General features: G+C 38.0%; 1 protein-coding gene across 3 annotated transcripts in view; it reads left to right on the top strand.

Annotated features, from left to right (window-relative positions):
• Positions 1–14,463, top strand: part of TRRAP (transformation/transcription domain associated protein) — a 154,311-nt gene that overhangs the window by 71,417 nt on the left and 68,431 nt on the right. For all 3 annotated transcript variants that reach the window (XM_084641925.1, XM_084641926.1, XM_084641924.1), the window contains 11 exons: positions 224–370; positions 2,972–3,174; positions 5,412–5,533; positions 7,084–7,297; positions 8,940–9,119; positions 9,576–9,722; positions 11,701–11,820; positions 12,130–12,417; positions 12,949–13,086; positions 13,555–13,667; positions 14,146–14,281. In XM_084641925.1, coding sequence (XP_084498051.1) covers positions 224–370; positions 2,972–3,174; positions 5,412–5,533; positions 7,084–7,297; positions 8,940–9,119; positions 9,576–9,722; positions 11,701–11,820; positions 12,130–12,417; positions 12,949–13,086; positions 13,555–13,667; positions 14,146–14,281 — 1,808 coding nt within the window. The remainder of the gene's footprint in view (positions 1–223; positions 371–2,971; positions 3,175–5,411; positions 5,534–7,083; positions 7,298–8,939; positions 9,120–9,575; positions 9,723–11,700; positions 11,821–12,129; positions 12,418–12,948; positions 13,087–13,554; positions 13,668–14,145; positions 14,282–14,463) is intronic.

Here is a 14,463-nt window from a genome sequence, read left to right as displayed (position 1 = left end):
GTTTACTCAAAACAGGGCATGGTGTCCCTAGCCTCTGTTTGCCAGAAGCTGGGAATGGGCAACACGGGATGGATCACTTGATGATGACCTGTTCGGAAGACAGGATACTGGGATAGATGGACCTTTGTTCTGACCCAGTATGGCCATTCTTATGTTCATCTGGTTACCCAAATTATGAATGATGATTTTAGTTGTCTTTAAAGAATTTTTATTTATATCTTAGGTACTTTAATGATTTTGAAGTCTGCATGCAGTAACAATCCAAGCTACATAGACAGACTGATTTCAGTCTTCATGCGATCCCTACAGAAAATGGTCAGGGAACATTTGAATCCACAGGCTGCATCAGGAACAGCAGAAGCAACCACAGGTAATAATGCAGGTTAATAAAGATTTTAAGTAATGTAATGCATCCCATCATAATGCAGAGATTTAGAGTGGTTTTAGCTGCTTGTGTATGTAAGGTTGTGAATTCCATAGTGCGTTGAATGATTTGAAAATAATCCAGTAAAAAGTGAGAAATCTTGTTGAAAGTATCGACTGGAAAAAAGTAACATTTTGTGTGTTCTTAATACCTGCTGAACAAAACTCTAACATAATATTGAGTCAAACATCACTTGGTTAGTAAATGTTTGACATGCAGTATATTTAAAAATTATTGGATTCTTCAGGAGTGTAGATTGACAGTTCTCTGCTTTCAGGGACTCTTAAAATAAGAGGTGTAAGCTAATAGTAGTGAAGCAGTTGTTTGTGAAATCCGTTTGCTCCGAGTTGGTGCCCTTGTTATCTTCTTACAATGGTGACTTTATCAGTAGATGGAGTTTTGTCTGTCATCAAATGACCCAAATCATGTGTCAATAAAAAATGTTGCTAAAGAAATACAGTGATATTAAAGAACAAAATATTTCAATTAATGGTGAATTTGCTGAGGAAAATAGTTTGGAAGAAGCACTTCCAATATTAGATTTCTAACTCGCATTCTAATTACACAAAAAAAGAACCTTGTGAATTGAGACTAATCCGTGAGTAACTCATTGCAAATTATTAAATTTGGCAGATAAGCAAGTCAGGATATTAACAGAATAAGAATACTGCCTCACAAAATATTGTTTTCATTTTGACAAGTTTAGCTTCAATTATTTATACCTCATGATTTATTGGTATACTGTAATATTTGTCAAAGTATTATTAAAATGAGGCCTCACCATACCTTTCCAACTGAATTATTTTCACATGGACATGACCAAAGGGGAAGGCTCTCCTGAAGAGCACTGTGGGCCATTGTTTTGGGTATGGTACATAGACAGACTGTTTTCAAAGTGATTATAAGGATTTGTATCCATGGTAACATTTTCTGTTAATTTGTTGTTATTTTAATAGTTTTCCCTAGAATTTTCCATAAAGTTGCACCCATAAAGAGTCCTTTAACCATGTTATCCTTAATTGCAGGATGGATTGATTTAAATCAAGGCAATTTAAATCACCACATGGAAAGCCTCCATTTAAATAATTGATTTAATCAACTTTTCCACTTGTATTTCAGTTATTTTCTGAAGAATTCTCATTGGTTGATATAACTAGTAAAACATGTTGATTTACAACTAAATAGAACCTTTATTCTAGATTTGGTAAATCTTTTTGCTACCTAGCAAACTATATACATTTATTTAAGCAATTATATAGCTTAGTATTTTCTGATGCTTATTAATTGTACATTTTCAGTAGGTTAGAAAATGTTGAATGATATATTTACTAGAAAATTAAGTTTTTTATTCATGATTTGTCATGCTGCATTAGGATGGTAACTGGAATTTAATTAAACACAAAACCACATATAACATTTATTTTTATTAAGCAAAACCTGAAATGTTTTGGATATATAAACTTCTCTTATCAAAACATGTTTCACGTTGACAACTAAATTATAATTAGGCCTTAACATATTTTGTGTTACGTTTATTTTTAAAAATAAACCTTTTCAAATGAAAGCTATTATAGTTTAAATAATAAATAAAAAACCCTATTTTTAATTTTTTTATTTAAAAAAATCATTGATTACCCACCCTGCTTAACTGGGTAGGTGGTAGTACTGCTGAAAAGGATCTGGGGGTTATAGTGGATCACAAATTGAATATAATTCAACAATGTGATGAAGTTGCAAAAAAAAAAAGCTAATATTCTGGGTGTATTAATTTGAATGTTATATATAAGACACTGCAGGCAATTGTCCTGCTCTCCTCAGCACTGGTGAGGTCTTAGCTGGGTACTGTGTCCATTTCTGGATGCCACAACTTTGGAAAGATGTGGACAACTTGGGGAAAGTCCAGAGAGATCAACAAAAATGATAAAAGGTTTAGAGAACCTGACCTATGAGGAAAGGTTAAAAAAACTAGACATGTTCAGTCTGGAGAAAAGAAAACTGAGGGGGAACCTGATGAGTCTTCAAATATGTTAAGGACTGTTACAAAGAGGAGTGTGATCAATTGTTCTCCATGTTCACTGGAAGTAGGACAAAAAGTAATCCACTAAAGCTGCAGCAAGGGAGATTTAGGTTACATATTAGGAAAATCTTTCTAACTAATAAGGATAGTTAAGTACTGGAGCAGACTTCCAAGGGAGGTTCTGAAATCCCTGTCATTGGAAGTTTTTAAAGAACAGGTTGGACAAATACCTGTGAGCGATGGTCTAGGTTTACGTGGTCCTACCTCAGCTCAGGGGACTGGACTAGATTAGATTACCTTTTGAGATCATTTCCAGCCCTGTATTTCTGTGATTCTGTGTTTCTTGTGTAATGTGTTCATTAGCTTACCTATCTGTTGCCTGAGAGAAGGGGTGATATTTAGCAGTTATCAGCTTCACAGATTGTTAGCAAAGTTAGAACTCAAAGGTTCTACTGTGCAGTTCCAACTGAAACCATTTTTTCTGGCATATGAAATGACTGATTTATAAAATTATGCACTTCTATCCATAGCAGGTACAAGTGAACTGGTAATGCTGAGCTTGGATCTTGTGAAAACTCGTCTTGCTGTGATGAGCATGGAGATGAGGAAAAATTTTATCCAAGCTATTCTAACATCTCTGATTGAAAAATCTTCTGATGCTAAAATTCTTCGTGCAGTGGTAAAAATAGTGGAAGAGTGGGTGAAAAACAATTCTCCAATGGCAGCCAATCAGGTAAATTGAAAAGTTAAATCAGGTGAAAATCCTTATTCCAGTCAAAAACTAATGAAAACCTCTAACTTGCATTTTCTGTTCAGTGTTTGACAAAGGGTTCTGTAAGGACCTAAGTCTGCATATTTTTAAGTGCGATCTATAAGTTGTGAACACTCTGGGCTCCCAAGGAAGAAATGGAGTTAAGAATACTCAGTACATTATAAGCTACATTTTCCCTTTCATGTGAAATAGTGCTTTGGTAAGAGAACTTTTTTTTTTTAAAGCCAAAGGTTCAAGTGTCCAAAAGCCAGTATTATAGAGCCATGTAAAGTTGCTTCAGTTAAAGTAAGATGACCGAATATTTGTAGGTGAAGCTCTATCTTACCAATTATATCACTTTCCATAACATCATGCAGTATCCTTACCTACATCTTATTTCTGAAAGAATTTGGCAGTGAATAAGGTCCAAAATGTTGCGAGTTCAAGCTAAGATCCTGATTCAAGTTTTTAAATTGACAGACTGAAAATTTTAGACTATTGAAAATCTTCTTTCTTTGGTGTGATGAGTACATATTTTTATGCCTGTGGGTGTGTGTGTACTGTGGGGCTTTTCTCATGCAGTAACCCAAAACCTTTTATTTGTATGTACTTCTCAAGGCATAATTGCTGTTGTCTTAAGTGTAGGGATTTTTCCTGCATTGTTCTTGCCTACGTTTTTTGTGATAGGCGTGTATAGGCTCTTGAGGAGTGTCGTGAGTGGGTGTTGATCATTGTAGCAGAGAGATTCTGCAGGTTTTGCATCTGATGTTCTGGCAGGGTCGGATGCTGCTTTGACTTGGTGTGCCCTGGTGTGTAGGGAGCTTGCTTCTGATGATGAGCTTGGAGAGGTTGCGATGTAGTTTGATGGCCAGAAGTAGGAGTTCAGGAAAGATTTGTTTCAGGATGGGGTCCCCATCAAGTATGCGTTGTACGTGTTTGATATCCCATATGGATTCCAGTGTCGGGTGGTTAGGTGACAACTAGGGGTGTGTGGACAGAGCGTTTTATTTTTGGATTGAAGCATATTATCTTGGGGTATTTGGGTGGCCCTTACAATATGTGCTAACTACTTATGTTAAATAGTCTCTTCCACATTGCATGTTGCTGTGATGCTGGGAGTACCTTTCCCAGACCTGAAGAAGAGCTCTGTGTGGCTTGAAAGCTGATCTCTCCCACCAACAGAAGTTGGTCCAACAAACAATATTGCCTCACCCACCATGTGTCTCTAGTATGGTTCAATGGCAGTGTAGCCAAAAATTTTTTTACACCTTTCTGGACCACTGGTTGGTCACAGTATTTATAGTCACAAGAATGTCCATACGAGGTCAGACCAGTGGTCCATCTAACCTAGTATCTTGTCTTCCAGTAGTGGCTGGTCTCAGATGCTTCAGAAAAAATGAGCAGAACAGGGCAATTTATTGAATGTTCCATGCCCTGTCATCCATTTACAGCTTCTGGTAGTCAGAGGTTTAGGGATACCCAGAGTATATGGTTGCATCCCTGACCATTTTGGCTAATAGCCATTGGTGGACCTTTCCTCCATGAACATATAATTCTTTTTTGAACCCAGTTTCCACAGGTTGACTGCTGGAGTGTTAGTAAGTATTTCCTTATGTTTGATGTAAACCTGTCATTGGGTGACCCCTGGTTCTTGTGTTAGATGAAGGGGTAAGATACGCTTATTCACTTTCTCTACACCATTCATGATTTAGACCTCCATCATATCCCCCCTTAGTCATCTCTTTATTTCCTAATATGAACTGTCCCAACCTTTTTAATCTCTCCTCATGTGGGAGCTGTGCCAAACCCCTAATCATTTTTGTTGCCCTTCTTCCAATTCTAATATGTTTTTGAGATGGGGTGACCAGAACTGCATGCAGTATTCAAGGTGTGGGTGTACCATAGATTTATATAGTGGCACTAGCTATTAAACAATTAAACTTTTATCTTTTTTAATGATTTTAAGCATCCATAGCTTTATTTATTTATCCATAGCATCCATTTATATTTCCAGCATAGTATCTATTCTAGAACTATAAATACTTTAGAGTTTTTGGTTTTTATACTTTTAGAAAGCATGACCTTGTGTAAAGCCATTTTTCAGTAGCGTAGGAGTGAAAAAAATGGTGTAGAGGATGGCTAAAATGTACTTTGAACATGCCATTTCTCCTTGTGTTTTAAGATGAATTGAGAAAATTAATCATGTCTCATTTTAACAGACACCTACTCTCCGGGAGAAGTCCATTTTGCTAGTGAAAATGATGACCTACATTGAAAAGCGTTTTCCAGAAGACCTTGAATTAAATGCCCAGTTCTTAGACCTTGTTAACTATGTCTATAGGTAATTATAGCAATTAATCAAGTATTACAGCTTATTGGTTCATAATTTGTACCATACATGACCTTTATAACATGCTATCCATCTTTTAGGGCTATAGTAGATTTGTTGTAAAATGCACAATCAGTTTATTTCACTGAGACTGGAGTGAACATATTTACATATTCACATTAGATCTTCAGATACAAAATCTTTTTGCAGCCCTTGCTCCAAGCAAAAAGAAAAGGGGCTGTGGCATCTTCATAGTTGATCATGTTGCAGAGATAGAATTGACTGCTAGTGCAGTGTCCCTCCTTTCCCCTTTGTATGAAGCTTTTCTCCTGGAAACTTATTGTAATGCATATTTTTCTAGTTACTAAGGGCTTGGCTACACTTACATTTTATAGCGCTCTGTATGAAAAATCACCCCCCTGAGCGCACCAAGTCAGAGTGCTTTAAAGTACTTGTGTAAACAGGCTCCGAGAGGTGAATTACCAGGAGCACTGGGAGAGCTCTCGCACGACCACACTTGCACTTCAAAGCACTGCCACGGGAGCACTTTGAAGTTTCCAGTGTAGCCATGCTCTTAGATAGCCACACTTGAGTCTTCTAGCCCTGTATAGAAAAACATTTTACAGTAATTGCCTCACCACAAGATGGTGTGTGCACTTCTAGTAAGTTATAATGGCCACTAAGGAATTTTGTACTTTAAACATATGCCTTGTTTTCAGCCATTCATAGCCAGCTAGCAGAGTAGCAACAATGGTGCAAACCCTTAGTTGTAGACAAAGCAAGCCTCAGTTTGCATCAGTGGAGCTTACCTGGGTATTTCAAGCAGAAATAACCTCCACCAGTGCAAATCAAAGATTGCCTTATCCAAAATAGAAGTGTGCACTTATGCGGCTATGCTCATGACTGAAATCAGGGCTACTTCCCAGTAAAGACAAAGCTTGACACTTAACCAGGAATTTTCTGCGGATTGCAGGGGAGTTTTGTGTCATGTACTAATATATTCTTAAATGTTCTTCTCAAACGTCTGCCCCTGCATGTATGGCACCTGGCTAACAATTATTGTCTATAGTGATTAGCATTGTATACACATGAACTTCTAGTTTGAGTGTGAGATGTTCTAAAAGCAGTTTGCATAACTGCGTGGTGCAGGGGTGATTCCACCACCCAAAATTCCAGCTTGCCCAATCTGGACAATGGACTCATATTGAAACCACTGAAACATTGCATTACTAATTTGAGCCCTATAACATTAAGCTTGTAGGAAGGTTTGTTGGAGAGCTAATCCAGAGAGATAAATAGTGACTTCCATTGGACATGGTGGGTCTCTTGGCCATTGTGGTATTTGTTCTTGTGATCTGACTCCATGTGAGATGTTCTGAAGGGACTTTTTGATATGTCACAGAAACTTATGCTTTTTTTGGCAGTAGATAAAGCCACACTTGACTCTAGATATTAACATCTTCCAGAAATTGGAAGAACAAAAGAAAATATCCTCCGGCTAAATAAATAGGTTACGCTTTCACAGGCCTGTGTATTATCAATTGCTTATGTTTTCTTCCTAGGGATGAGAATCTTTCTGGAAGCGAGCTCACTGCTAAACTTGAACCTGCATTCCTTTCGGGGCTGCGTTGTGCTCAGCCGCTCATCCGAGCCAAATTTTTTGAGGTCTTTGACAATTCTATGAAGCGTCGTGTCTATGAACGCCTACTTTATGTAACTTGTTCTCAAAACTGGGAAGCAATGGGAAACCACTTTTGGATTAAGCAATGCATTGAGGTAGGAAAACCATTTTTTATGAGAACCGTGAATGTAATTTTATAAATGATATTTGCTCCTCCTTTCCCTTATGAATGTGTAGCTGTATTGTGTATCTTGAAAAGTGATATAGCCCTGTAAAACTCCGCATATCAAGGGTGCCATTTTAGAGGCTCAGAACATTTTAAAATAAGTACTAAGCTTTTAAATATTGGAAAGCTGATGTCTGGGAAATCTCTGCAACCATGTTCTTGAATCCAGTTGACAGTGTCTCCAGTGACTTTTAAAGCTTTAAGGCTTCAGTTTATCTGAGAAAAGCCTAGTCAGTGCTCAGATTTTCTTTAAGCAAAAAATGACTTGCAAACAAAAAATGACTGGAGGAGGAATCTTTTTGGCAGATTGAATCCGAAAAGACAGATCAGAATGGAGTGTCAGAACTGTTGCTGAGAGAGATTTTAAAGGGGGATCGCTGTGGTGTGAAACCTGGTTTCTGATCACTTTATCTAAAACAAAACATAACTAAATCACCAATTTCTTTGAAATGACCTGTATTTCAAAATTTGAGTATAAAATAACCAAGCACAAAGCAGTCATTTTATTAACTTCTTCATCATCTGAGAAAAATCAGAGCAGCTTTCAGTGTGACAAGGAACAGGAGGAATCTTCTACATCTCTATTTAGGTAAGCCATGTATTTTAGTGGAAAATTGTATATATTATGTAGATTTAGACACTAATTAAAAAAAATTCCATGAAAATATGATGCTTAAATGCAGAAGACTCCTGTTCCCTATGTGTCCTTATGGGGTCTCTAATCTTACTGTCCTAACGTATGGCAATACATTTTCTGTTGGAGCTATAATCAAATGGCAACCCCAAAGGCACAATGACCTACCACATATCAGTGACAGAAGGTGATTAGCTGAAGATGGAAGTACACTTTGTTCTCTGAATATGTGTGGCATGAACAGCAGGACTTCAAGCTTCTCCCCTATTGATAAACCTCAGCTCTGACCAAAAGGGGAACATCTAGCAAAGACAAGATACTCCATGCCCATTCAATCTTTGGCCCTTCTGATACTGCCAGCAGAGGTGCAGATTAATGGCCAAATGTCCATGTCCTAGACTCTCACTATCCAGTTTTCTCCAACTGCTCGGCAACTTCAGTTGCCATCTTAACTTCCTTATTGACCCTTTTGTGCTTGAACATATACAGCAGAGAATGTAATTGCATTTCCTTTCTGTTGTTCTGTTCAGTCTAAATCTTTGTTCTTTTAAGATGTGTTTGAATTTGTGCCTATTTCAGAAACACAGGGAGAGTGAGGGATATGTCAAACACAACAATGGTTTTTAATAAAAAAAATTTAAGAAACTAGTTGGTCCTTGGCTTCTGCGCATGAACCAGTTGGTAGAAATAATTGCTCTGATGAAAAGTAGATAAAATTCTGACTCATTCAGGCCAGCCTGACATCCAAACTCAATTACTAAAGGGAAGTTCAAGCTGCTGAACGTTGTCCTCCCGCCATTCACGGTGGATTTGAGAAGGACAGAGTCCTCTTATGTCTAGGAAAAAAGGTGTAATAAAAAATAAATCAAGGGCATGTGTGCTTAAATACATCACACACACTGGGTTAAAATCTTTGCCTTGTTTTTTAATTTCTTAGCTCCTGTTGGCAGTGTGTGAAAGAAATACTACAATTGGCACAAGCTGTCAGGGAGCCATGCTTCCATCTATCACTAATGTAATCAACCTTGCTGACAGTCACGATCGGGCAGCATTTGCTATGGTAACCCATGTCAAACAAGAGCCTCGAGAAAGAGAAAACAGCGAATCCAAAGAAGAGGTAACATTTTATTTTTATTTTACAGGAGATGATGATGTCTCACCAAGCACAGTTTATGGGACACATCCTCATGCTAGTCTGAATTGCTATACACGTGTGTAAAGTAATGTGCAGTGACACCTAGTGTAAACGAATAATGAAGTTAAGTAGATGTAGTTGTAATTAAATTTGAAACAATGGTTTACTACCATTGGACTTACTAGCTCTGTGAACCCATGTTAATTCATCTTTTTTTTTTAATCTTCCGTCTATTCTAGATGACTGCTTTGGCCCTTTCTTTCTCCCTTAACAGTGGGAATTAAATTTTCAAATCCTAAAAAAAATGACAATAATAGGTAACAAGGGCTGAAATAATGAGTAGAACACTTTTTTTTTTTTATATTTGTACAGAAATGGAGCGGTGATAATTACTTACTTGAAAGTATCAGCATTCTAATTGGCCTTACTTTTGTGTAGGATGTGGAGATTGACATTGAATTGGCTCCAGGAGATCAGACGAGTACGCCTAAAACCAAAGAACTTTCTGAGAAAGACATAGGCAACCAACTGCACATGTTGACCAACAGGCATGACAAGTTCCTTGACTCTCTTCGAGAAGTGAAGGTTGGTATAAGTTATCGGTCGTATAGCATGAAAACCATTGCTGCAGTATTGAAATCCCCAAACTGTGATGCGCACAAATGAATTCTTTTTTGTTTCTTTGGTTCCACTGTTCATTTTATTTTATGCTAATACTGTATATTTCATAAGTCTTTTGAAAACTAGAGCCTACTAACTTTTACATTTGGCTTTCTCCTGGTCCTCTCCCCCAGCATCTAACTCCATTCTATACCTATGCCATCATATTTCTCTCCTCCATTTGGAAGAAAAAGCATAGTCTTCACTTTGCCCAAGTTCTGAAAACAATAGGGCTCAGAGATTCAAGAGGTGTAATCTCTGCAGCCTGTTTTACCTGGTCCTGTCCCGCCGCTAATACACCTCTACCCCGATGTAACGCGGTCCTCTGGAACCAAAAAATCTTACCATCTTATAGGTGAGACCACGTTATATCAGGGTAGGGAGAGGAATCACTCCTCGCCCCAGCTTACCTCCGCTCTGCCTCCGCCTCTCCCCCTGAGCGTGCCGCTGCCACTCTGCTCCCCCCCAACCCCCTCAGCTGATTGGCGCTGGAAGGAAGGAAGGAAGTGGAGGTCGCTCAGGGGAGGAGGCGGAGCGAAGGTGAGTTGGGGAAGGGAGCGGTTCTTCTGCGCCCCCGGTTACTTGCTGCGGCCCTCACTGCGCCCCCGCCGCCCCAGCTTACCTCCGCCTCCTCCCCTGAGTGCTCCACCACCGCTCCACTTCTCCACCCTCCCTGTCTCCCTCCCAGGCTTGCCGTGCCAAACAGCTGACTCGTGGCAAGCCTGGGAGGGAGTGGGGAGAAGCGGAGCAACGGCACGCTCGTGGAAGGAGGCAGAGGTGAGCTGGGGCGGGGGAGGGGCTCAGCAAGTGGGCGGGGGGCGTAGAGGAACTGCTTGTGGTAACATGAATTCGGATATAATGAGGTAAAGCAGCCTTGCTCCCCGGAGCGCTGCTTTACCGCATTATATCCAGATTCACGTTATATTGGGGTAGAGGTGTATATTTTATGTCACTTTCCTGGCTGCCACTGCTGCTCCTGTGGTACTTGTGGTGCTGATTGCTTTGGCCACCTCAACAGTCTTGAGCTTTTGCAAGCAATAATAAGGGCCTAATTTATCTCCAAAACCTTGAGGTTAAGCAAGCTTGAGTGAGTGTCTTCATTAAGGAATAAAGTGAGAACTGCTTAGTTCTACTGACAATTTGAAAAGTTGCTAATTGTATTTCCAGTTACTTTTGTTAGTGGAAATGATGTACTATCATGCTGGTACTCAGTCTGAAGGGCCACATGTGGGTAAACACAGGGCATCTGGAAAACCCTGCCTTTGAGTGGGTGAAATCAGGTGATTTGGGCTCCTAACCTCAGTACACATCAATAAAGGTTTTGCCAGATACACCTATTGCATTTAGAATTGAACAAAATATCTGTTGCATTTAGATAAGAAAACTAGTGCCATGAAAACACAAGAAAGGATTAAATCAATTAGTAAAGCGTGGTAACAGATTATAAACAGCACTGTCTTTTAATAATTCATAAGAAGCTAATTGTTAGATGACCGCTATTTTGTGGTACTCTGATCATATCAGTAGATCTAGCCAATTAGCCCGCTTGTTTTGTCTTACCACCAAATAGAGAGCAACCCCATTGGTCACCCTTTTCTCTTCTCTTCCATGAGAGCTTCTTGCTTTTTTATTTGTAGCTGTTATAGTCATGAGTTGTTGTTTTAATAAACATTGGAATATGATTACATTTATTTCACAATAGTTTTCTCTTTCCACCAAAGGGAAATTTTGAAAAATTGTATTGGTTATGGAACACTTGGTAAAGCAAGTAATGTAACTGCTTGCACACATCTTGGGGAAGCTTAGCTGCTGGACTGTATTATACAGTAACTCTTTCATGGTGCAAATTCATTGAAAGGTCTTTTTTTTTCTTTTGCATCCCTAATTGTTTCTCTATTTCTAGACTGGAGCGTTATTAAGTGCCTTTGTTCAGTTGTGTCATATCTCTACACCATTAGCAGAGAAGACTTGGATCCAGCTTTTCTCCCGATTGTGGAAAATTTTATCTGATAGACAGCAGCATGTGAGAATCATTTTTGTGTCTTTTTGGTAGTAGCTGGTGTTTCAGTAGATTGTAATTTTCTGCCATAATTACTTGTTCCCTCACTTTAAAAAAATCCATTTCTAGTGTTTCCTCCAGCTATATGTCTTAATACTGGTTGCTTTTGAAAGAAATTGGTCTCTTCAGATTTCAAAGGGAATTAATCTTTTCATGTTTTAACTACTATATGAAAATTCCCTGATCTGTATATCATTAGTAAGACTTTAAATATGTCCTAAGTGTTGGAATCGTCTGAATGAAATAGTCACTGTTTCTGTTGTTTAATTCCAGGCTCTTGCAGGTGAAATAAGCCCTTTCTTATGCAGTGGTAGCCACCAAGTGCAGCGAGACTGCCAACCGAGTGCACTAAATTGTTTTGTGGAAGCAATGTCACAGTGTGTTCCTCCCATTCCCATCAGGCCCTGTGTGCTTAAGTACTTGGGTAAAACTCACAACCTATGGTTCCGTTCCACATTGATGCTGGAACATCAAGCCTTTGAAAAAGGATTGAGTCTTCAGATTAAACCTAAGCAGACAACAGAATTTTATGAGCAGGAAAGCATAACCCCTCCTCAACAGGTAAGGAATAACATTAATTCACTTATGATAGCCTACTAAAAGCAGAGAAGACCTAGGGTGACCATAACCAGCTGACATAAAAAGTTAAACATGAAAGTATCTGTCCAAACTGAGTGCTAAAGTGTGTAGCTATCATGTTAATTACCATAAAAAGACCTAATATGACAAGCCAGGTCAACAGGTGAGCAAGTTTTGAGAGCAGTTGAATTATAATATGGTGCATTGTTAATTTTTTATATATCAGGTGATAACAGACCACTTACTTCCTGGGTTTTTAAAGAGTGATTATACAGTGGAGAGCTATACATAAAATTAAAAAATATCATATTTAGAACTTAATTGTTGTTTTCACGTCTTTCTTTCTTACAGTATGTTGTGTGGTGTTTTTATCATACATTTTACTTTAAAATACGCCAACTAACATACTTTAATGTGTAAGGCATTTACTTAATAAAAAAATTGATCACAAAAATCCAGCAACGTTTTGACCTTAGAAGAATGTGCTTGGTTATTTGCTGTGGTTTTTTTTAGGAAATACTGGATTCCCTAGCTGAGCTGTACTCTCTGTTACAAGAGGAGGATATGTGGGCTGGACTATGGCAAAAGCGCTGTAAATTTCCAGAGACAGCAACTGCTATTGCTTATGAACAACATGGCTTTTTTGAACAGGTAGTATTTGCACAATACAAGTACATTGTTAAACTTTGCTTTATATAGATTAACTATCAGGTATAAGCATACTAAAAGCCCACAAAATGTGTACTTTATTATTAATAAGAACAAATAGAAAATTCATTTGAGTTGAGGATAATGTCTCAAATAAAACTTCTTCTGTTTGAAGTATTAGTTTAAGACTCCATGGTACCTTGATAAGAGATGTTTGAATATAGCTAAAATTAGTTTCTTGCAGTACATCATTAATTTGACTAAGAAGCATAAAATTGTAAATAGGAAAATAAGTTAATGCTCCTAATCTCCTAATTTATTATAGGACCTGATAATAGAGGTATTTAAAGAGCGTTTTTAAATCATGTATGTGTCTTCAAAAAACATCTTAATGACATGCAATCAGATATATGTTTAGAGCAGATACAAAACTAAAATGAAGTGCCTTTTATTTTATGTTATTTTTTTAAGGCACAAGAAACATACGAAAAAGCAATGGAAAAAGCCAAAAAGGAACATGAACGAAATAATGCCTCCCCTGCTATCTTCCCTGAGTATCAACTCTGGGAAGACCATTGGATTCGGTAAGATTTTAAAATTGGAGCAGAACGATGTTACAAAGCAATACAAAAGACTTATTCTAGTAGTTTAAAACATCGGTTACTAAAATAAACTAAGCCCAGCACATTTAAGATACAGAGAAATTTAGGGGAATAAAATATTATATTGCTACTCCTTTAACAGACTTCAGAACTGCTATACATAAATCATGGCAAAAGTATTAATTTGCTGTTTGTGGAAACAGACTTCACATGGAATTTATTTTTCCATTTAATATTGAGGTCTGGGTCACATGAAAGTGCAGTTTCCCCCTCTTCATACACTTCTATATTATGGTTGGTTTTGTTGCTGTTTGTTTTTAATCCTGCAGTCTATTTACAGCCATTGCAATGCCTTCTAAGCATTTTTCAAACATACATGAATGCAGATGGTCTCCTGATATGAAATGCTTAAAGTCACTTTTAAGTAAGTCTTGCTAACACCGTGTTTTCATTTTCGTAGCTGCTCAAAAGAGTTGAACCAGTGGGAACCTTTGACAGAGTATGGCCAGTCAAAGGGCCATATAAATCCCTATCTGGTACTCGAATGTGCATGGAGAGTCTCAAACTGGACTGCTATGAAGGAGGCACTGGTGCAGGTGAATATTTTTCTTTGAGAATGTGCAGAGAGAATGTGTTATTTCATTGTTCATTGTGCTGATTTGTGTTTCTTCAAAGTCAGCATTACAACTCATTTCACAGAAGCAGTAAACCCCTCTTAGGGGATTTTCTTCTATGTAGTACATAGCTGGGTATTTTAGCAACCAGAGCATATTGTTTC

The sequence above is a fragment of the Lepidochelys olivacea genome (genome assembly GCF_965140295.1).
Source record: "Lepidochelys olivacea isolate rLepOli2 genome assembly, chromosome: 10".
In the NCBI taxonomy this organism is placed as follows: domain Eukaryota; kingdom Metazoa; phylum Chordata; order Testudines; family Cheloniidae; genus Lepidochelys; species Lepidochelys olivacea.
The sequence above is the reverse complement of the archived record's forward strand: the minus strand, read 5'-3'. Positions and strand labels throughout refer to the sequence as shown.